This window comes from Monomorium pharaonis, chromosome 8 (genome assembly GCF_013373865.1).
Source record: "Monomorium pharaonis isolate MP-MQ-018 chromosome 8, ASM1337386v2, whole genome shotgun sequence".
Taxonomy (NCBI): domain Eukaryota; kingdom Metazoa; phylum Arthropoda; class Insecta; order Hymenoptera; family Formicidae; genus Monomorium; species Monomorium pharaonis.
In genome coordinates this window covers 125554-149052 of record NC_050474.1, presented here as the reverse complement: position 1 = coordinate 149052, position 23499 = coordinate 125554, and the positions used below count along the sequence as shown (strand labels likewise).

Here is a 23499-nt window from a genome sequence, read left to right as displayed (position 1 = left end):
ATAAAAATCACATTTGTTCACTTAGAGTTCAATAGCTACAACAGCAAATCAAACGTAACAAATTATTTGTTCCCACAACAGAGTCATTTGCTGTCCTATATCAGTAACTCATTTGCTACGAGTACTGGTATTTTGTTATAACAACCAAACTTTTTTTTCAGTGTACACACACACGCGCGCGCGCGTATTGTACATATATACATATAAAGTAGTCAGAATTTTAGTAGAAAATGCGACTCTGAATTACGGAGTAATAAATTCTAAAGATCGAAAAGAAAAGTCGGTGAATTTTAAGCTTCGATTGAGAACACAATAAAAAATCCTGTCTTCTATCATCATTGTCTAGATTTTCCGGGACATGCCATAGAAGAGACGAGAGTGGATTGTAGAAGGATAGACCGCGCGAGCGTTTGCTTTATTTCAACGTCGCGCATCGACCCTACAAACGCGCAACACGCTCGACAAATTTGTCTCCTTTTTCCTCTACATACTTTCAAATCCCGGTGCACAACTCCGTTATGATGGCAGTGGTGAACGCTTTCCAGAATTTGTTGAATACAGTGCGAGGCGTCCGCCTCGCTGTAGAATTCCCGGGCGACGATGTCCTCGAACAGTTCTCCGCCGGTGACTCTGTAAGCGTTTTACGTTTCAATTCCATTTCGCGAACGCGTCGCGTCGAGAGATCGCGAAATAAAACAATATCTCGCCAAGTAGCGAAACGTTTAATTTCGGAAAGAAAAGTAGCGTAAACCTTCGTAAATTTTTAACATAGATGTGTTCTCACAATATATACCGCTTGTATTCGAGCTTGTAAAAATTAAAATACGGCAGAAAAACTGCTGTGTATTACACAAGATTAAAAGAAACTAACTGCTTAAACACTATTGTAACTATACAAAACCAAAAATGTGTCGTGCTATGTTAATAAAAAAGTTGAACAAAAACAACGGATAAAATTAAATCCCTCGTAACTAGTAAATTAATTAATGACGTAGAAAATTAGCAAGATCATATCATTAATATGTAGCAAGAAAGAGAAGTAAGATATTTGTAATATGCGACAAATTAACGTTATGAATATAAATATAGCGAAACGGATGCGTATTCTCACACGAAAATTAAATTAAGCGCGATTCTTTCTTGTCCCGTGCGTAGATTGCTGACAACATTAAAAAACCCCAGATCGGTATCTGTTTGCAAGAAATGCGATTAGAGTTCACGAATTGCCTCATTGTTGTTCGCCGCTGGGAGCCAACTAATGAAGTTGAGACTAGTAGACGAACACGATGACTCGAAAATCGCGTCTATTGTCAGCTCGATCGTATTGAGTACTCTCAATATGATTAAAACAATACGATTGTACGGATCAAGAATCAATAAATTTTTTAAATAAAAAGATAGATATGTAGTGTTTTTCTTTTGCAATCGGTTAAACGATTAATCTAAGGTCAATTAATAACGTTACATATTCTACTCTGCGTTATTCATTAATCGACGTCACATGCTTATATCTTTATCTCAGATTGATTCAACCCACTGCAATTAAAAATACTAATAGATAGAAAATGCTAATAATATTATTCTTAGAATTGTAAAAAAACCATACACTTTGAAATTACTCAACTTAAAAATAACGACTTTTCACACTTCCATAAATAAAATAACAGCTGTAATTTGTCACGAGTAAACGCCAATTGCAATATTTTCTTCTCGTTGCATATCATAATAGTAGGCATACCTGTGTGTAATTGATTCAATATAATTGAAAATATTAAACAACAATTAAAAATGTCATCAGATAAATCATATTCACAAATAAATTATGCATCGTTATGAATTATGAATTACAATTACTTAAGATTTCGATTACTATCGTTCAAGATCTACAAAATAAAACTAATTTAATCTCACTGAAAAAAAAGATTAAATATTATATAATAAATATAAAAAGATTAAATTAGATTTAGCAATAAGAAATAATGATACTTACAGATCAAAGACAAGATAATGGAAATTCTCTTCTTGTATACTGTCATGTAATCTTACTGTAACAGAAAAGATAAAAATACATTAAATTTATAACATTACTTTGTTACAAAAATTTTGTATTTTAAATCATTTTTTTATTTTGACATATTCCATAAATAGACACTAATAAAAAGACCTAAATAAAAACAAAATCTCGTGTGTATTATATATATATATATATATATATATATATATATATATATATATACACATATATATATATGTCCTAAAACATATGGGTCAACGCCCGTAAAAAGATAGAAGGAATCGAGATGAACATAAAAGTGCAATATTGTCTTGGATTAGGTTCACCAATAGAGATATTAACATACGGAATCTCCAAATAATCTAATTAATTTCTATCGTAAAAGCTCTTCCCTCGGCGCGTTCTCATTCACATAATTTGAAAAATTAATACCTCGATTATTGGTGGACCTAACCCAAGACTTAACCCAAGACAATATTGGACTTTTATCTCGATCTCTTCTACCTTTTTACGAGCGTTGACCCACACCCTTTCTCTCTCTCCCTTCCCTTCCCTTCCCCCACACCCAATATGATTTAAATTTAAAATGTATGAATCTTGTAGCAGTAAGAATCGCTGCATTTACGTATACCCATGTCACTTAAACTTTTCACAATTGGAACAAGGAAATTGCCACCGTTTAAGATCGCGATCGACATCATAGAAACGCACGCGCACATTCACAAAGTTTTTCCTGTTTGAAGTTTATTAATTCGTGTACTGTAAACTTAATGACAATTTCTATTAAAGATATATTATTAATAATATTATAATGATATAATATATAAAATATATGAATACAAACACACACACACACACACACACACACAAATTTTTTAACACAGATATTAATCAATTTGAAAGCTGGAAACACAGATCGATCGTCAAATACGTAAAAATTATTTATACAATATATGTATAATTAAATAGCTTGCTACGATTACTACTTTAAGAGTAACAAAAAAGTACTTCTTTCTTCATTCTTTTGATCCAAGAATCAATTCGCACCGCAAATCGAGCTTAATCAGAGTCAAGTGAAGACATGGCCGATTCTTTTATACAAACGTATCATTTCGCGGTTAATGTGCGGTGTTAACTATGCAACTAGCCTTGACATAAGATCTCGCCAATCAAATAAAACTCAATATTTCACGATTGAGCGACAACTGTCGCTCTGCATTCTAACAAATACAGAAAATTTAAAAAGAACGATGTAGATGTACTGCGAGAGATCATAATCATTGACAGAAAACACCATTAATCATTCCTCTCGATTTTCAATAGGCACCTTTAACACATCGAAATTAATGATCGATTCGTAACGCGTGTTTCATTAGGTTTCATCATATCTGTCAAATATTCATAAAAAAACAGGATAAATTTTAGCAAAAATATTTCAATAAATAAATAAATCAAAAATATAAATATTGTATATTAATATTAATTATAGTTTTAAAGGCTTGGAAAAAACTGGTTTTTTTAATTTTTTCCGCGGATTTTTTCGGTTTTTTTCACAAGGGTAGAAAAAATCGTCGTTGTTGCGCGGACATGAGGACAAAATTGAAATTGTATTCGCCGATACCGATGGATAAATGTTGAGAAAGATAACAATACAAATTTAATAACTCGCTATTTTGATAAAATAAAGGTGAAATTTTGAGGTACATGATAAAAAATAAGAGAAATATAATATAGATATAATAGGGAATTTGTAGAAATATATTCATGTACATTTTCTCGAATTACGCTGAACGTCAATAGTATATATCACACAAAATTCGCAACAGGACAGGAACAATCACGTTGTCAGTGATAAAGGTCGACAAACGAATCGCCCGCAGTGGCGATGATTCGCGGCGAAGCGTGACTTTTGCCAATGACTACACCAATGCACAGATAAACGATCATTTCCGGTTGAAATTGTCGATACAGTGTCAACAGTATCAATTATGGCCACAATGTTACAATGTATTATATAGTCTCCTGTATTAGAGAATCTACATCTTGATCGATAAAATTTGTTTAGAAACACACAAAAGAAGCAAACGTCGTTCAATTTTTCGAGTCTTTTCACATTTATAGCATGACGAATAGAAATATGTGAACAATGACATTCTGATGTGTTACCTATTTAATTAATAAAAATTAATAAAAACATTATATTTTCGTTATATACAATATTATCAAGAATATAAAACAAGGATACTTAATAATATTTTCGCGCATCTTATAGTAAATTCGGTCGCCTTACACTGACACTGAACTCGTATTGCACTAAATCGTACGAGTGCAACATTAAGTCCAAAATAAAAGTACAGAGGATGTCGATCGAACGTATGCACTACAAAAATTTGCATTCATTGTATACTAGTACAAGCGATCGAATTCGCTATTAGAGAACTTTAAAAGCATTATTTCGTGCGTAAAAGTTTACGTGCAGTAACGAAAGAGCCGGCAAAATCTTTTGCGAGAAAGTAAACGTTCGTGTTTCAACTCGGCTTGATTGAAAAGGGACACCTGAATTGTCAGTGAATGCTGTATGAAAATCTTCACGTTCAAGTACTCGCCAGGCTTAACCACAATCTGACGCAAAAACGCAAGCGCGCCAAAAATTTCCCCTGGAATCACGCACGACGAATTGGCTTGTATCCAGTTTGTACGCATAATTCGTATCGCAAAACATCAGTACAAATTACGTTTGTGATTCAAGGTCGCAGCCACGTGCGACGCATATAAAAGTAATGGGCAATTGCTTCCTCTAAGAATAAAGTAGACGAAATTGAAAATGTTTTATAGTCATTGGACTTTGCCACTGATTGTGAGTAAATTTGACGAGATTTTAATTCACTTTATTTTAAGAGACACAAATGCTATTGCAATAACATTCTCTATATTATCGTTAAGAATGTAAATTTTACAATATAATTATATTTATACAATTAATGACAAAAAATAAAAAAGGAACAATTTTTAATAAAACAAAAGCAAGAAGAAACTTTTTTTTCCAACAAAACTTTTATTTACCGATATAAGATCGGTTTGAAAAGTGAGAAACAAATAATATTTTATACACCTTTTCTTATCTAAATACAAACTACACATCGAATTTATTTCGATTCAATATTCTATAAAAATATTGAGCGTATAAGTCCTTTCACAAGAGAAATCATATATTTGCACCAAACATCTTTTTTAATCTTGTTTCTCTCGCTTTATCTAATATCGCGATTAAAAAAAAAATTTAATTTAAAAAATCAGCGACAAAACTTATGTATGCAGTAAATACATTATAAAAGACATCGAAGTCATTAGCGGATCGATACTACTTGGTATTTCTATTTAATTATTCGATGATGTTACGTACAAATTAGACCAAAAGAGATTACTATACGAAAATAAAGACGTGCACGCTGTAATCGGCGAACCGGATCGCATTTATATCAATTAACAGCGCGGCCATTGAGACAGCTTTCAGCGAACTTACGAGCAAGAGAGAGGAGCGTCAGTAATTATCAACGCACTTGCCATCAAAATCAAGCGTTTATTTGCTGGACGTTCAATTTAGTTCAAGGACTCTTGAAGGTAAATCAGTCGACTGTAAATCACACCGTGACTTCCAATCGGAGAAACGCGTGATCGAAGCAGTCGCTTAATGAACTAAAGACATTGAAAAGGTCGAGATTCAAAGAGGTATGGTGGCAAAAATAAAAAGTTCTAAACTACACCAATCACAGTATTAAAAAATTAAACAATTAAGACAGTCTCATTTTACACAAGTGATTTACACACTGTTCTTATTGAGAAAATCAAGCGATCATAGATCAGTGATTTATCCAACGATTTATAATTCGACAAGTATAATTCTCTAATAAGATACGTAAATTTGTAATGCTCTATTGTACGGTCTATACATATCACAGTGTCACCAGAAATCAGATCTGTGATTTAACATCTGCAATTTTTTACTGCTTAATTGAGAAATTACTTTTTGCATTTTTATATTTTCAGTCATGGCAACAAGAGTAATGATGTAATTGTTAATGTCTGATGCATTATTAACGCACGCTTAGAGTTGGTTATACACGCAAAATCAATGTGTTTTCAATAATCATATATTTTCTACGATCGTTATCGTAGTCGTGTGAATGCAAATCGCTCACTTGCACGCAAAGTCTGGGACAAATGTAATTACGGAAGAGTAGGCACATAATATTATAGTAATAAAATTTCGTCGGTAAACTGCTACTTGCTTCTGGGAGTAACCGTGGTTTCGGGCGGATAGTAAAGCTTATTAATCGAGATCGTCTAAATTGGCGTCACAATAACCTAAATTTCCATTCATTCACGAAATGCGCTTTGTTTGTAACACTGCGCTTTATTTATACTAGATTAAATATGGAAAACGCAAATTAATGAAAATAATATTTGGAAAATGTTCGGTGAAACGCGCCGTTTGTTTAATCAATGTAATACAAAGCGATTAATAAATGTGATATAAAAAAGGGGTATTCACGAAATATGTAAAATAATAAATGTAAATCAATATATACTTGAATAATAATAAGTTGCAAAAAAGAAATGTAACTAAAATAGATGCACTAATTTGTCGACCTTAAAACTTGTATAGTTATATTTTTTGCTTTCCTTTTTTATGTTAATATGTTGATATCTAAAGTAATCATCAATTAGCCATATTGCTGCATCATACGCGCAAATTGTTTTATAATTTATTTATAACTTAACCTTTCGATACAATGTGTAGTATAAAGTGGTGTGTGTAATAAAAGAAATAAAATATAAAATATATAAAATAAATGCGTGTGCGTGTGCGCGCGCGCGCGCGCGTGTGTGTGTGTATGTGTGTGTGTGTGTGTGTGTGTGTGTGGAGGGGGGGGGGAAAAAGATAATACAATGTGCGTAAAGTTTGCACCGAGCTAACAACGTATTCTTCACATTTCAAATCTTTAATTACTTTCACTCTACGAAAATCTAAACTCCAACATAATTACATGAGGTTATTTAATATTGAAAATTAAGGGGATGCTGGAGTCGTTTGTTTTACCGATTGAACGTTATTATTTTTAATTAGGCCTCTTTTTTTATAGAATTAAAAATCTTTCTCCAGAATTAAAGTATAGACAATAACAAATAGTACCTACCTATAATTTCATGTAAAAAACAAAAAAAGTTAGAAAATTATACTTTTGTGCAGTCGTCTCGTATCTTTCATCTGTAACACATAAGTTTTAAAGACTCTGTACGTACAAATAACTAGTACGCACTAATTTTATTACATAAAAGAACAATAAAATGCTTGCAGAAATAAGCTAGAAGCTTTGGTATAAGAAAAAAGCCTCAGAGAAAATTTCGTATATATGTGTGAGTGAGAAATCAGTCCGAGACGATCCGGCGATAGAAACAGAGCACTAGTTTAATTCACAGATTAATATTAATATATGTATTTTAATTCTGGAAAAGAATTTCTAAATCTATAAAAGAAATATATACGAAATCTCATAAATGATGTGCACGAATGACTCTACATTATCGACCTCGATCAAGTTTGAGAGACAGTCCAGCATCCTCTTAAAGGATTCAGAGAGCTCAGGTTTAGAAATGTAAACAGACAACAAAAGTTTGCTCTCTTTAGTTTAATTCCACATTCACCCTGCTTTAACCAGATCTTAACTCTGTTATCCAACAATGAAAATCCTACACTGAAAAAAAAAGTAATATATTCAATAAGATATATAGTTGCGGGCTGCCAACTACAGATATACTCAATATAATAATATATGCTATTGCAGTATCAACATTGTACTTGCATTAATAGCAAATATTATTGTATTGAGTATTTTATGTAGTTGACAGCCCGCAATTACATATGTTATTGGCTATATTACTTTTTTTCTGTGTAAAGTTATTGAAAAGAAGTAATGTTTTAAATATTTTCCAATCAAACTTTGCGTCGAGAGAAAAGAACGCGCTAAAGTCATCGAAGATAACATAACAGAACATTAATATCTGGTAAAAATTTACCGAAGCATGTACATCCTTCGATTATTTTGTTCATTACACTCTTGATTAATAACATATTTTTATAGCATTATTTATAATGTAAAATATTTCTCAACAATTAAAACGCTTATAACGATAACAACAGCAGAGTGCTTTTGTACAATTTATCATCAAATATTATAGTATTTGCCAACGTCTTAAGATATATACCAGTCGTGTAATCCGCGGAAAATCGAATTACACGGAAGCCTCTACGAGCTGCAAGAGCGTGCCAAACTTAATTCATGCGCATTTCTGCTCCATGTATAATAAAGTAAGAACAGAACAAACGTATATGACACATTGAAATAAGTTCGAAATTAATGTATTCTTTGAAATGGTAATTTTATAAAATATAAATTTGTGATGTTAGAAGATGAAATTTTAAGTTTGCATACCAAGTTCCTCACCTTACCCCTTTTTTGCATCTCTCTCCTCCCTATCTCCCCCTCCCTTTCCTTGACTTTTAAAATAAATTATTCTAAAAAATTTTGAGAATTACATAAAATAACTTATACATATAATATCAAAGAAAGTTATCACATTCTAAAATTTATTTAAAATACACATCCACACACACACACACACACACACACACACACACACACACACACACACACACACACCAATCAATTGTAAAAATGATAGATAATCATAACAATTAAAGTGTAAGATAAGTTGATTGTTTTAGATAAATTATTCAAATAAATAAAAATTGTTTTTTATGTTTAATCCTAGTAGCCTTATATGTGTTCAATCAATAATAAGGATTTGAATAAATCGGACGATATAATCTACAATGTGCCGTTGCTGTAATAAAATCAGCGTAATTCCAGAAAGCGTATTAAATAATATTGACTGAAACAATCGATTCATCAAGAATTTATAATATATAATAAGGTATAATAAAATGATTATAAAAACAAGGGCTAGTTTATAAGTCAAGAGTATAATGACGAGATACGAGATTAATTGCACTTCCAACATTATACGTTCAATATACGCCAGAACGGAACGTAATTTACATTTTATCTAGATTACACTATACATGCAACATTGTGTGCAACGACGATTTATTCATAAGTGGAACAACGTACTCTAAAACGGCATTTAACTTTTTCCACTATTTTAACACGCTATTTAGATATCGGTGGTCGCAATTTAATAACGAGAGATTAGAAATATTGTATAATTATAAACTAAAAGTATACATACTTTTTCACACCGACAATTGCAAAATTAAATTGTAACTTATATGCGTAAGAAATATACGAGATGTTTGTTTCTATTTTGTTAATTATTAATAATAAATTACTCTTAACAAATATTTAGTGATACGCAATTGTATATCGTAATGTAATTAAGATTGATATTAAATTAAATATTAAAGGAGTATTAGAAACGCTCTACTATGATGGAAACAATTTTTATACGCGATTGTTGTAATTTATTCTCGGAGATAAGCAGTGATTGCAAAGAACGCACGTCTGACTAAAGTGGGAGATATCTACTCGCGATGTCGGCCACATATATCACAATCGTGTCACGTGCAGATTATTCATCATTTCACTTTGGAACACCTACTCGGATTAAGTTCCAAGACTTGCCGTCGATATCGATTTAAAATACACTCAATTTAATTATCCTCTGTAATAATATATATTTGAGACTGGCATAAAATTAGCAGACAACGGTGGTACGATTATAGCGTTTTATCGTATTTAATGTATTACGATTGAACCGATCACATAATGTGCACAAAATTAACTTACCAATATTTGGATGTTGCAGTTTTCTACATATCCGCGCTTCACGCTCAAGCTTTTGGAAATCTGTAATTAGAAGACATTTGTCAAATATCTGTGTTTGTGTAGTATATGTAATATATATAAAATACAAATAATTTAAAGGAAGTTAAAAAAAGTAGTTTAGACAACGTGAAACAAATTGCTTTAAGAAACTGATTACTCTAATTTCCTGATTAGTTAGTTTTTGTATGTACATAAAACACAATTTACCATAAAAGCATTAGTATATATTTTGCATAACGTAATTAATTATACGGATTTGTTTGACGTTCGATCGCCGTTTAGCAAAATTTTTAATAAGATTACTCAACAAATTTTTTCTGAGTTAATTCACCAAGAAGCATGAGAAAATTGCATTTATCGATAGTTGACTCATCTTGAGGATTATTTCTCGTTACCTTCTCACGCAAAATCGATAATCGATCCTCTGTTTAATATCTGACCATTAAATTAAAACAGTTCAAGACAGTATTCCCTGCTAATGAATATCGCAACAATAACAAAAATATAGAAATAAAAGTGTATAATTTTTCTTGCATTATCCGGCATTAATTAAAAAAAATACACCCACACGAATATGTATATTATTTTCTATTAAGTATTACATGAAATTATTACATTATAAATAAAACATTAAAGAAAAGATTGCCAAGAAAAACCAGTACTAGATTATATCCTATTTTTGCTTTATATTACGGCAGCATAAATTATTATCCATTTTCCTACTGCGTAAGGATATAATTATAATATCAATGCTGTCATAAATTATAATAAATATATAGTTAAATATTAAAAAAAAAGTAAATTAACAAGATTTATATAAATAACAAAATTACGAGTCTGATTATTACATGTACAATTAAAGAAATATTATAAATAAATAAATAAATAGTTTCAAGAGAGACAATGACAAATGCGTAACATACAATTAGTTTCAATTAATAAGTCACAAGTTACTTTCACGCAAAAAAAATTACAGCTTTTATAATTATATCCTTTATTTTTTTAACACAAGTGCAAGTTATCTTAATATATTGATTAACATTTTAATGTATTCTGTTATAATTCATTAATTACACGGAGAATAATGATTCTCTGGATATTAGAGTAAGTTAGGGTATTATGACTATACGGAAAAAGATAGCCAATGGCTATAATTTCTCCAATAATTGCTAAATAATGTCTCGTAATTATTTTCAAAGATAATCGATATTTATTGTAGTTTATGTGCATATACTATTCAAAATAATGGTATTGTGGAAGTCATATCACGTTTTTACTTTTGACTGCCTGCAAAGTTTTTCACGTGTTCATTAGAAATTGCCACAATGTCGAATAAATTACAGTTGTGCTATCACAATAAACGTTACACACGTAACAAAAGTATGTAAATTGTAATGTGTAATTATATTTTTTATTTCCTTTGCTATTTTTTAAATAAATTAGATACCACAGACGCACGCTTCGTGCACGCTATTTACCTTTTTTTTACCCTTTAGAAATAAATTGCAATAATAATTGTATATAAATAACTATTCATACAAATTTGACAGCTGTAAAAATTCAATCGCAGTGATAGTTACTCTTGCAACATAAAAGCAACAAGAGAATCAATTAGAATTGCGGAAAACTGTCAATAATAAAATCGCTCACGCGGCTTTTTTAAAAGAGGAGTAACACGCAGCGCGCGCTTCGCGCGCGCCTGTTTTAATTAAACTGTTAAAATTAAACTATCAAATTACAACTCTCGCAGCTGGAAGTCAAGCGAGAGAGCTAATCAGTATCGCGGAAAAGCGGCAACAATACGGCGCGATTAAATGCACACTTCTCATGCCTCCACGGTCTTTTTTATTATGGAATACTATGGTTATCTTTCTCTCACAGTTGGGGCAAGATAGCCAATGACTTTTCGAGGTAAGTGTTTATGTACATATTTTATAAAAAAAGATGAAAATTAAGTTGTGCACCTAATATTTTTAATTTGATATATTATATATCAAGTTTTTTTTAGTAGTGACAATGAGTTAAATTAATTCTAAACTTATGTGAACATTTAATATTAAAAATGTTTAAAAATAAAATTAAATATGTGATAATATGCAGCGATAAAATTAAATATGTAAAATTATGAGTTTTTTTATTATTTTATAAAGTTAAGTACGTAAAATATGTATAGCCAACTGTTCTATAATACTATGGCCTTCTTTTCCCTAAAAGTTGTGAAAGATGGCCAATGTTCATGTTTCAATATTTTGATAATAAAAAATTTTTATTATGTATTTTCTTTTTAATGTCGATAATTTTATATACTTTAAGCTTCAGTAAAGTAATATACTAAACGCTATTAAAAAATAATAAAATTAAAGTAAAAAAAAGTAAATGTTTTTTGCATTTTAAAAAACTATGGCCATCGTACCCGAGTTTACCTTATGTAGACAATATCCCAGAAAATCACACTTACACTCGCAATACGTAGATTAACTAATAAATTCTAGCAACATTTCGCTTAAACAGAATGACGTAACATTACATTCAATAATATATTAGTTGCGACTCAATTACAGATAAGTTGCGCGATGCAATATTTGCAATTATCTCGTTTACTAACACTAATTTTCATCAAAATTTTATTTTATTATTGCCAATTTTTTTCTTCAGACTTCCCGTTACATAAAAGTATTGTAATCTTTAATCACATTAAGTGTAGATATAGTCGAATTATGCAAAGCGTTTTTTCTTCTCGTTTATCTCTTTATCTCTTTCCTAACTTCCTCAAAGATTGTTAATAATATCTATAGATGCACATCAGTCACCTACCGCTTCTTACGTAAAAAAAAAATTCAGTTGCATAAGAAAAAAAATTATGTAACGTGACCTTTTGCGTAATCCAGCGAACTATCTCATATGATTTATGCAGTATTTACAAAGATACGTTTAACAACTATATATGTTGACCGCGTCAATTTCTATCTACTACAAAATATAAAATATCCCGATTAAAGGAGTGAAAAGCATACAAATCTATTTGTTATCCCAAACAGATTATTCATCACTTAGTATACAGTTCACCAATCGATAGAGGCGTGTCTGGATAACAGCCCTTGCAATCACCTTCACTCCCATCCAATAATTAGCACAATCTATATATAAAAATATATACCTATAGAGAGATAAAAATGAGAAGAGAGAGAGAGAGAGAGAGAGAGAGAGAGAGAGAGAGAGAGAGAGAGAAAGGTTGCGCGCTACATACACGTACGCGTGCTATTCGAGCGAATTATTCCAACAGATTACGCGATAAATCAGCTCGTTAGAATAATGTATTTTCTTATTTTTATCTCAAGCAACTCCCTGTGTGGCTTGTCCTTAACCATGTGTGCGTATACATTTTTCATTAGAATTATCTATACGTACATGCATGAACATCGATCCATATTGAAAATCTATAATATATGCTAGAAATCAGCCAACACATAAAAAATTACATATGTAATTTTTTTCATATTTGTATTTTAATGAAGTTAATTAAAATTAATCAAATAAATATAATATTATCGTTACAATTACATAAGTAATTGCTGATTGTACTGTTACAATCCACGTTTGCTTTAAGAAAACTAATTGCTTAATTCTTGCAAAGAAAATTGATGTTTGACGATCGAGTTATACGAAATGAATGCTCGTGCAGAAATATTGCATTTCCGCGCAATCAGTTTCGTTTTTCCGGCAGTTAGGCGTTTCATAAAGGTGCTGTCGGAAAGACGAATATCGATGTGCGTCCTTAGAGCGTCTTGTACTTCCATCGACGAAAGGGTACTCATAGTCGAAAGGTCGTTTCCATCGCAAGGCCGATTCTTCCCATCCGATAGAGTGCGAATGTCATGTAAGCGTCAATAATAAAAGTCACCGTTCGTCGCGCTATGCAAGTCGAGGCGGAGAAAGTGCAAGACGACGACACCCTTGATCTATCGTGCGTAAGAAGGCTATAGGAATAACGATGCATTTTTTCTTCTCGATTTTTCTGGACGGCAATGAAGAATCCCGTTATAAATTTCGTGAGAAAAATTGCATGGCTTTTTCATTGACAAAAGAAATGAAACTTTCTTTTTATTTTGTTACATGTATCAATACAAAATTTTTTTTACTTTTTAGACAAACTTATACAAAATTAATAATACCAATATAAGTACCAAATAATCAAAAGATTTAATAATATTATCGCATAAAAAATAGAATCAACCGTGGAAGATTCCAAGAGAAAGATAAATAAAGATCGAATAGAAAAAGACAAGGAAATAGAAGAAGACGAGGATATTAACGTGCATATATGTTAGAAAACATGGCCAGCTTCGTCGTGATTCTCTTTGTGATCCAAAACCGTAAATTAGAAATTCAGTAATTGCACAACGAAATTCTGACTATATCGCTCGATTAATTATTCGTCGCGTCAAAAACGTCAAAATTCCCTATGCTTAAATAGATCTTCAGCAATTCTCCTGTTAAACTATCGAAAAATAAAAAAAGAAAAATTTAATTTAGCAGTTCTGCTTCCAAATAAAAACGTTCACATATCGCAAATTCGAGAATGCAAATATGAGTTATTGATCTCTGACTTAAATTATGCGTTTGTAACTAATTCAAAACTATATCATGTTAAATTCTCTTTATTGTTTTTTATTTCATAAATTATCTGCGATATAAGTCATTACTTTCAACAAAAACAAATTTTTATGTTATAAAATATTAATGGGTAACGTGAGACAGCTATTTCAAGATAAACTATAAAGAGAAAGAAATAATTATAATGCATTACCTAGAATTAAACAAAAATAAGCTAAATTAATCCAATAACGAATATATAGAATACTATAAAGTAAAAATTAAGCACACGTAGCTCATTGTTTGTGTTCTAACGTGTTTCGTTAAAAACCATTATTATCACTTTTAGGGCCGGTTTCACAAACTCCGGTTAAATTAACCGGCCGATTATCCTATTGGAATTAACCAATCGCATTTGTTAATTTGTCTTAATGACACATACAGTTGGTCAATTCCAATAGAATAATCGGTTGGTTAAAGTAATCGGAGATGGCAAAATCGGCCTTTAATCAATCATCATTTCTGTATTTGATTACAAGTACATCAATCTGCACATGCTAATTAATTTAGTACTATTGGTTTTGTTCGTCGCAAGGAGAAAATGTTACAGAAACAGAAACGAATAAATCTTCTACGTCTCCACAGAATTACACTTGAATAATATCGCAGCGTGAAAAACTATCGTATGTGCATTTTAACATGTATCACAAAGGAATGGAAAAAGTTCCGTCAACGAGCATACTATAGAGATAGAGAATACAAGTGCACCGTATCGTTATACGTGTCATACTCGGTCGCACTGTCTCAGGATCGGAAATTACAGTTAAACGCGAGTCGAATCGCGAGGAAATCAAGAGATTCCTATTCCTGCTACCTCGTCACCATAACGATTGGTTCCTGCAACTTGCTATTTGCTTCTCTTTCCTTCTTAGGATATAAGCTTTATTCGTTGTTGCACGGAACGTATACGCCATATTGCGGAGGCCGCGGTCTCCGTTAGGTCAAGAGGTCACTGGAGCAAGGTCGTAGTCTGAGCTGACTCGCACGAGCGAATGATTCTTGTCCAAGAGAACCAACGAAAAGAGGAAGGGATAGGTAAAGATAAAACTAAAGGTAGAAGTAGAGAGGGGGAGGGGAAGAGGGAGAAAGAAAGAAGATAAAGCAGAGAGATGCAGCGAGAAGAAAGAGAGCAACGAAAGGACAAAAGGAATAGAAAGAGGATTCCTCTTTTATCCTGACACCTTTTTACCTTTTACCCTCGCCACGTCTCGACGCGGCGATGCCAAAGATAGATTTATCTTACCGCATCGTGCCCGCAGAAAATGGCGATAAATTGAACGAGGGATGAAGGAAGCGAGGGACGGAAACGAATATCCTAGCTTCACGGAAGGAAATTATGCAATTCCAAGTGCTCGCAAGTCGTTCGGCGCGGCAAAGATGAGACGCGACCTTTCCTTTTGCAATATTCTCTCTTAATGCATACTTGCACACGGAATTGAATCTTGATGAAAAGAGGTAGCGGTCTAACGCAGAGAAGTCCGCCGAGAGCCATAGATCGTTATTACTCTACGAGTATCGAGGAAATTCCACTTTTATCATAAAAGCGTCAAGTATATATCGAGGATGAAGATATAAACAGAATTATTTTTGTACATTTTTGTAAACATTTTTCTACCCCCTCAAAAAACATATGCAAAAAAAATAAAAGATATGTTTAATATGTATTTTGTTTTTTAGATTTAGCATAATAAGAACTGAAATGTTTTTATTTTTTCATAAAAAACGCCATTGGTTTCTCCTCATCACTTAATCACTGAAATAACATGATTATTTGGTTGTATTTAATAATATCATTGTTATTATTCAACTGTTTCACTGCCTGTAAATATTATGCTACCAACGAAATTTCTTCAGAATAGTTAACCGCAATGCATTTAGTTCATGCATTGCGATTGCTTTTGCGTTGTACTCGGATTAGAATGTATTAGATATCGTTTGCCTCGTTACACTGCAGTCGAATAGCTTGATCGAGTAATCGAAACAACACTACGTTAATCGTATGAACCAAATTGTTACGCATAATTATTTTGAATGGTTATGTTTATATTTTACAAGTTATATATTTGCAAATTTATGCGTTCAGTTTTGTGAGGAAACAGTAGACTATAATTTTACACAGAAGAAGAAACATTGTGATTATCGATATATCGAACAGTTAAAAAGTAGCTTATAAAAAAAGCAGACATGAAACAGAAGGAGCCTTGCCGCATAGACCGCATAGGCAGTGTTGCTAATTCGTCTTTTTTCGTGTCAAGTCGTGTCTCGCGAGATAAAGGAAGAAATTTAATTCATTTTGTTTTGTTGCATCATGCATTTATGCGTTTGTAATATATCTTCCATATCAGTCTAATTCGAAAGCATTGTCATGACATATAGCGCAGATCCGATTGAATTTCAAAAAAAGATGATATGTATTTTTCGAACTACATAACAGTCTTATTATACTGGCAACTATGTCGATTATGTAGGGATGTCACTGGCAAGTTGACAATGACGCATCGTGTGTATCTGTTGCTTTTAGATATCGTACGAATTTTTATAGTAAATTAATGATCGATCATAAGAAATCACAAAAACACAAACACACACGCGCGGCCACTCGATCAAGTCGATGACGCAAACTTTGGTTTTCTTATTCGCAATTATTTACGTATACGTAAACATACATGAATGGAATACTTACGTAAAAATTACAAAAAAATGGTATAAAACAAGGAATTTGTTCGTGCTTTTATTCCCATTTTAGGCTATTATAGTAAAATTCCACAAAAAAAATAATAAAGATAATAATTCTATGTATGTGTTAGATGTTGTATATTTTCTGCGATAAAATACCCGCGGGAAAAAAGCAATTACACAAAGCCATGAAAGCAGTTCTTTTGCAATGGAAATTTATGATGACGATTCGGATACTGTTGCCTCGAAAATGTTTCAAATGTTTCTAAAAAAGAAACAGAACCTTTCCTTTCTCATGTATCTCCGATCTGTTTCTACTATATATAGTATAGATTTATATTGTGTTAAAGAAAACGGCCTTACCCGTCGTTTCAAACGAGTGGATCTTTTACTCTCTCTCTCTCTCTCTCTCTCTCTCTCTCAAAAGATATTTTAGACTCGAACCTTCAATGTGCCTGAATGCGAACGCATGGCCTTTTAGCCATGAAAGTCTTTTTTCCATTTAAAAGCTTAATTTTATTGACAGCGTAACAGTACTTTTGTAATTATGATATTTCAATAACATTAAATATGTTTATTTTATAAATCAAAACATATGAATAATATCAAAAATAAATTTCTGAAATTTTTGTTATATATCCTTTTTGGTTTGCATTATAATTTTTTAAACAATGGCAGACATCTCATTTCCGAATTAAAATCAATGAGACTATTTCAGTAAAATCCAATTGATGTGACTTGTATTTGATTACCACTTACCTCTGTTGGAAAGTTTTTTGGTGTTTATGATTTTTGCAGCAAACTCGTGACCGGTGCTTTTTTGGACACATCGTCGAACCACGGAGAAGGCACCTCTGAAACAATCATAAGAACACACACATGTGTTATCAAGTCATTGGATAATTATTATTCCGGAGGATGAAAATATGCAATATGTATGAATGTGTCTAGAGGCGCATATAATTCGCATTTAAATTAAAGTGTGCTATTATAAATAACAAAAAATTACGAGTTTTCGCTAACTTATTGCATCAAAACTACCACGAGCTCAAAAGCATCCAAGAATAGAATTTGTAAGTCACATTTCTCAATTTAATGTTCTATTAAATTGAGCAAGATACCTTTCTTACAATTCCTTACGAATGCATAATACGATAAAAATTACATTTTTATATCAAAAAGCCGAAAAATGACGGTGTAACAAATTTTTTAAAAGAATAGTATTTTGAGATATTTGAACTCGTGCGCGCATGTATATGTATTGGTATACTACTTTAATATGATTCTGTAATTCGCAACAGATCCAAATAATGACGTCACAGCCTAGTCAAATCGATTCGCTTGACACCTCCGCATTGCTAAAAATAAAATGATCGCGATTACATGTCGGTGACGTCAAAAGTATTCGTTAAAGCGATTCTCACAGTAAAAAAAGCCGATTCCGTAATTCCGAGACACCGATTACACTCGCAAACCAAAACTATAACGAGTAAGGTCCACTCTTGGAATTCATAGTCGTATATATTCGGTATCTCTAGCTACCTGAGAATTAAACTTTCTCGATTATCCCATACCCCCGCGACGCACTTCGCGCCGTTATTCCTTCTATATACATATACGGAAAACCGCGTGCACGGCGTTGAGAAAACTTTGGCTAAAGTTTCTCCGAGCATTCTGTAGCGCTGTCGTTCAAAGTGGCAGATTAGCAACTACAGATTGTCCATTCGCCGAAAGACTTAAATTGTCATTTCTTCGCAGGCAGCGACGTCCGCTTATCGATTCAGAATTAATGCAAAAATCCATTGTTATACGTAGTCGCTTTTTACGTGTTTTGTCGTCGTAAAAATAGACTTTGTTCAATAAAGATAAAAACAATTACTCAAACAATATTTTTCAACTATCGTTTTAAAGCATGTATGATCAAGTTTATCGATCAAGTTTAAATAACTTTTCACTATTAAATTAAATAACATTTTAAACATATATCTATCTAAAAGAAAACCATAATATCTTTACTGTATTAATTATACTGCAAGTATTAAATGTAATGCTACATACCGAGTAAAATGTGCAGTATATCTTTAGTCTATAAGAAATAATATATTATATGATACACACATTATACGACAGTTATTCTACTGCATATACATATGTATTACATTTATATAATATAATATTACACTTATGTAATATATATATATATATATATATATATATATATATATTCACATATATATAAGTACACTGTGTGCTTGATACGGTGAATAAGAATTAGTCGATTGAGAAGGTATACATATCCCAAACAAATAAAAGGAAATAAAAAGACAAAAAAATGAAGAAAGTGTTAACAGCTCATTGCTACATCAATGTGGAATTGTCAGTTATTATTCGTTTCTTCTAATATAAATAAGTAGAAATAAGAAATTATCAGCGTCTATAATCGACTTGATATCGAATAAATGAGACTAAAAAAATTAACATTGACAAACAGCTCGATCACAATCTATCGCTGCATCGTGGCAAGGAAACTCGGTTATGGTCAGCATCTCTATAATGCGCGTCAATAGAATTATTAAATATTATATAAGTTGTTTTAAAGTTGCTGTAAAAATTAATAACAAAATGTCATAATATGATATTAATACGATATTAATAAATATGGTTCAAAAATAATATACATATGCACAGTGAGAGAAAAACATAAATATTTTTCATAAACAAAGATAATATTCTGAAAAAAAATCATATGCAAAAGTAATAACCTTGCTACGGGATATAGAAACTCCCGTTGCCGATACTGATTCTGGTGGCGTCGGCGCAGCCAGCGGGGCACGACGCAACGCGGAACGTCGCGACGCACGCCGCGACTATCACGCCGCTCGGTCTGCCCGGAGGAAAAAGGGCGAGGCGGGTGCTTGGCTCGTTTCCATGACAACCAATCATTATCGGAGATTGTGCCACCAGCTACTGCGTGCACCAATCCTCTCCACGCCAACCTTTTGCCGCTTTTCCAACCCCTCATCGTAGAACGGGGTAGCTTTTCCGCTCACGTGCTCTTTACGAGATTATACCGCTGAAGCATGACGATTATTTAATGTCACGCTCCTGTTCTCGCGTTGCACGCTCATTCTCTTCGCGTGTATGTCGGTCAGATACCATTTCAATATTACTAATAATAATAAGTATCGAGGCTTTCATTAATCATGGTATCAAATATTCCAAGTCAATCAATCAAATGGTGCAAGAGAATACTAAACTCTTTAATAAACATATACCATTTAAATGTTTTTATATTAACGAATGTATAATTTTTTCTACCATAAAAGTGTATTAATAGATATCTATATATTGTAATAAAGTGAGAAAATTATAATAAATTATAGCAATATATAGATAATTGTTTAAAAAAATATGCAAAAATATTTCAACATATTCTCGTTATTTTTACAAAGAATTTCAACAATATAATCATCAATCAGATTGGAGTTTATTTTGCACGGGGAGAAATTTTGTAAAAGTTCATTGTATATTGCATCTTCTCATACAGCACATATATCTTTCAGAAAGCTTGTGTGGGTTATTAATATTTAATGCGCAAACTGTACTGGTCGCACTGGCGAGTAATCGCGAAGAAACCATGCTCGGATTTGTGGTGTAACTTACTAAAACGAGCAACTACGACGTGGTTCTCTCTCTCTCTCTCTCTCTCTCTCTCTCTCTCTCTCTCTCTCTCTCTCTCTCTCTCTCTCTCTCTCTCTCTCTCTCTCTCTCTCTCTCTCTCTCTCTCTCGACAGTACGCGCGACACTAATGATACATAATTGACAAAAATTCACGTTAAACGCAATACACAGTGTCGTAGCGTGCCACGAAATGCAAATCAATGATCGTATGTATATCTACTTCGAGCGAAAGTAACAGTAACATTGGGGGGGGGGATTTTCAATTAATAAAATGCCAGATAAAAAAACTCTCGGATATAGCACGAGTACGCAAGAAGTATGTGAGCATCAAATACAACACGATATGAAATTGCGTCACATAGTTCCTCATCTATGATGCAACGCAATGCAATTTTCATTTCACGTTTAGCTATTCAGAAAGCGCGGAAATTAAACTACAAAGGATGAAGTCGTTATTTTAACAGTCAGATCAAAGATCTTTTTAACTTCATTTGATACATATCGAATAATATCATATTGTAATTCTCCTAAACTATTCTATTTACGAAAGAATTTAAAGTTACGTTAAACTTGAGGAAAGTATGTGTTGTAATAATCACTGTACATACGTCTTTGCTTAAATATAACTATTACGTTAATAAAATTTAAAACTTGCAAAATAATTTCAAAAAGACTGTTTAATACTAAATATACTAAGCAGCAAAATTAATTTAGCGGCGTTGTTCTTCGACGACCGAGAAGTGAATATTATTTTATACTAAAAATAGCGATGAAATTTCCCCTTCCTTCTCAGAATCGAGCCGAGATTTAAATTTCTAAAATCACACGACGAATACGCTATGCCATTCTTTGCATCTTTGTGTATTAATGTACTATAAAGCTTTCCCAATGAAAAAATAGCAAGCGATAAAGTAGGAGCAAACATGAAGTAAGAAATAAACTATGTAAAACAAGATACAAGATACACGTTATGTTTTTACATCATTTTAACACTTTCGGTATCGCCAAATTTTCTTTATTAATTAGAAAGAATCTAAATTTTTCATAAACTTAACGTTGTCTAATATAAAAGCACGGTACTTTTTTAAGAAATAAAAATTGTTTTATATTGTATACAAAAACAAGAAATAACACAAAATTTTTATATCAAAAACATATACTTATAAAATAAAATTGATTTAAATAAATGTAAAAATCAATTTTTATGATGACACAGTCTTAACTAATAGATATCGTATTTTCGTTTTCAGATTGAAAGTAAGTATGCATTGTCGCATTTTGTCGTAGCCTTTCTCCTTCGCGTGATGTTGCGCCGCAAAGAATAGTATAAGGTAAACAGAAAAAAAAATATTGATGAAAAGACACGTTAAACTAACAGCAAGATAAAAAAGGGAGTCGCGCGAGAGTGGAGTGGAAGATGGAAACGTGGCGTATAAAAAAAAAACCAGTGAGAGAAGTGAGGGATGCAAGAATAATGCAAGGGAACGAAAGATATCGACCTTGAAACGAGTTCAGTTCGTTCGTCGGCGTGGAACTGGGACGATCAACGATGAATTCTCAAAGAGAAGCGTCTCATTGCCTAACGATAACAGCGACTGCGACGGCGACGGAGATGCGCTTTAAATACACGCTCGTTCTTGCTGACACACGGCTCGCTTGCTCGCCACGTGAGTTTGTGGTGTCCCTAAGGGCGATTTTATTTCTTACCCGAGTACCCCGTGGTGCCTCATCGCGTTCAATTTATCACCTTTTTCAACGTCACGACCTGCGTCGTTTTTCCGTTGTGAGTTTCCACTATTCTAAAGTGATTTAATTAAAGTTTAGGGGACCTATTGACAGAACAGGTTACAGAGAGCAGTATCTCACTTTCATTTGAACAATCCCGCGTGCGATTCCGATTATTTCGCCATTTAATTATCTCTTCAAAACAATTTCCAATTGATTAAATAATGAGACGTAGTCTTGGAAATTAATGTTTAATAATTATGTATGCATGATTTAAAAACAATATACAGTGACAGAATAATATATAATAATAATTCGCTATATCGCAGAATATCTTAGACCGCTTTATATTAGATAATTTAAACTGCAAAAGAATATTAGAGAAACCTAATTGATTTTTCATTTTTCTCTAATGTATAATGGGGCGAATATAAAAATACGTTTTTTTCGATCTTGTATTCTTAGTAATCACAGTTCCTACTTGCAATTAAATCTATCAAAATTTTATCGATTGAATTTCGTGACGAAATCTTCAATCAAGTGACTTTAAGACCATTAAAAATAGTCTCCTGTTATCAAAATTAGTTTCCCACGAAAATTCGTGAACTGAGCACGAGAGAGAGAGAGAGAGAGAGAGAGAGAGAGAGAGAGAGAGAGAAGAAAAATAAGAGAATGAGAGAAGCTTGGAACTAGGTATCTTACAAAATGGATACACATTTGCGCGCGCAGGTCCTGCAGAGTTCTACGACACTCACCGTGCCGGGTTTCTCTATCGCGCATCACGTGGTAGGTCGTAAAACGTGGTCCTACATTTTGCATAGCGGCCCTACCCGTCCTACTTCT

The 23499-nt window shown here is 32.4% G+C and overlaps 1 protein-coding gene across 32 annotated transcripts in view; it reads right to left on the bottom strand.

Annotated features, from left to right (window-relative positions):
- The window catches only part of LOC105833893 (calcium/calmodulin-dependent protein kinase type II alpha chain), a 121245-nt gene that overhangs the window by 76352 nt on the left and 21394 nt on the right, over positions 1-23499 (bottom strand). For all 32 annotated transcript variants that reach the window (XR_004964477.1, XR_004964480.1, XR_004964481.1 and 29 more), the window contains exons 2-5: positions 18010-18104; positions 9883-9942; positions 1991-2045; positions 492-630 (exon numbers count right to left, since the gene is read on the bottom strand). Coding sequence is in view for 26 of the 32 variants with exons in the window: in XM_036291494.1 (XP_036147387.1) it covers positions 492-630; positions 1991-2045; positions 9883-9942; positions 18010-18104 (349 nt within the window). In the remaining 6 variants the exon portion in view is untranslated. The remainder of the gene's footprint in view (positions 1-491; positions 631-1990; positions 2046-9882; positions 9943-18009; positions 18105-23499) is intronic.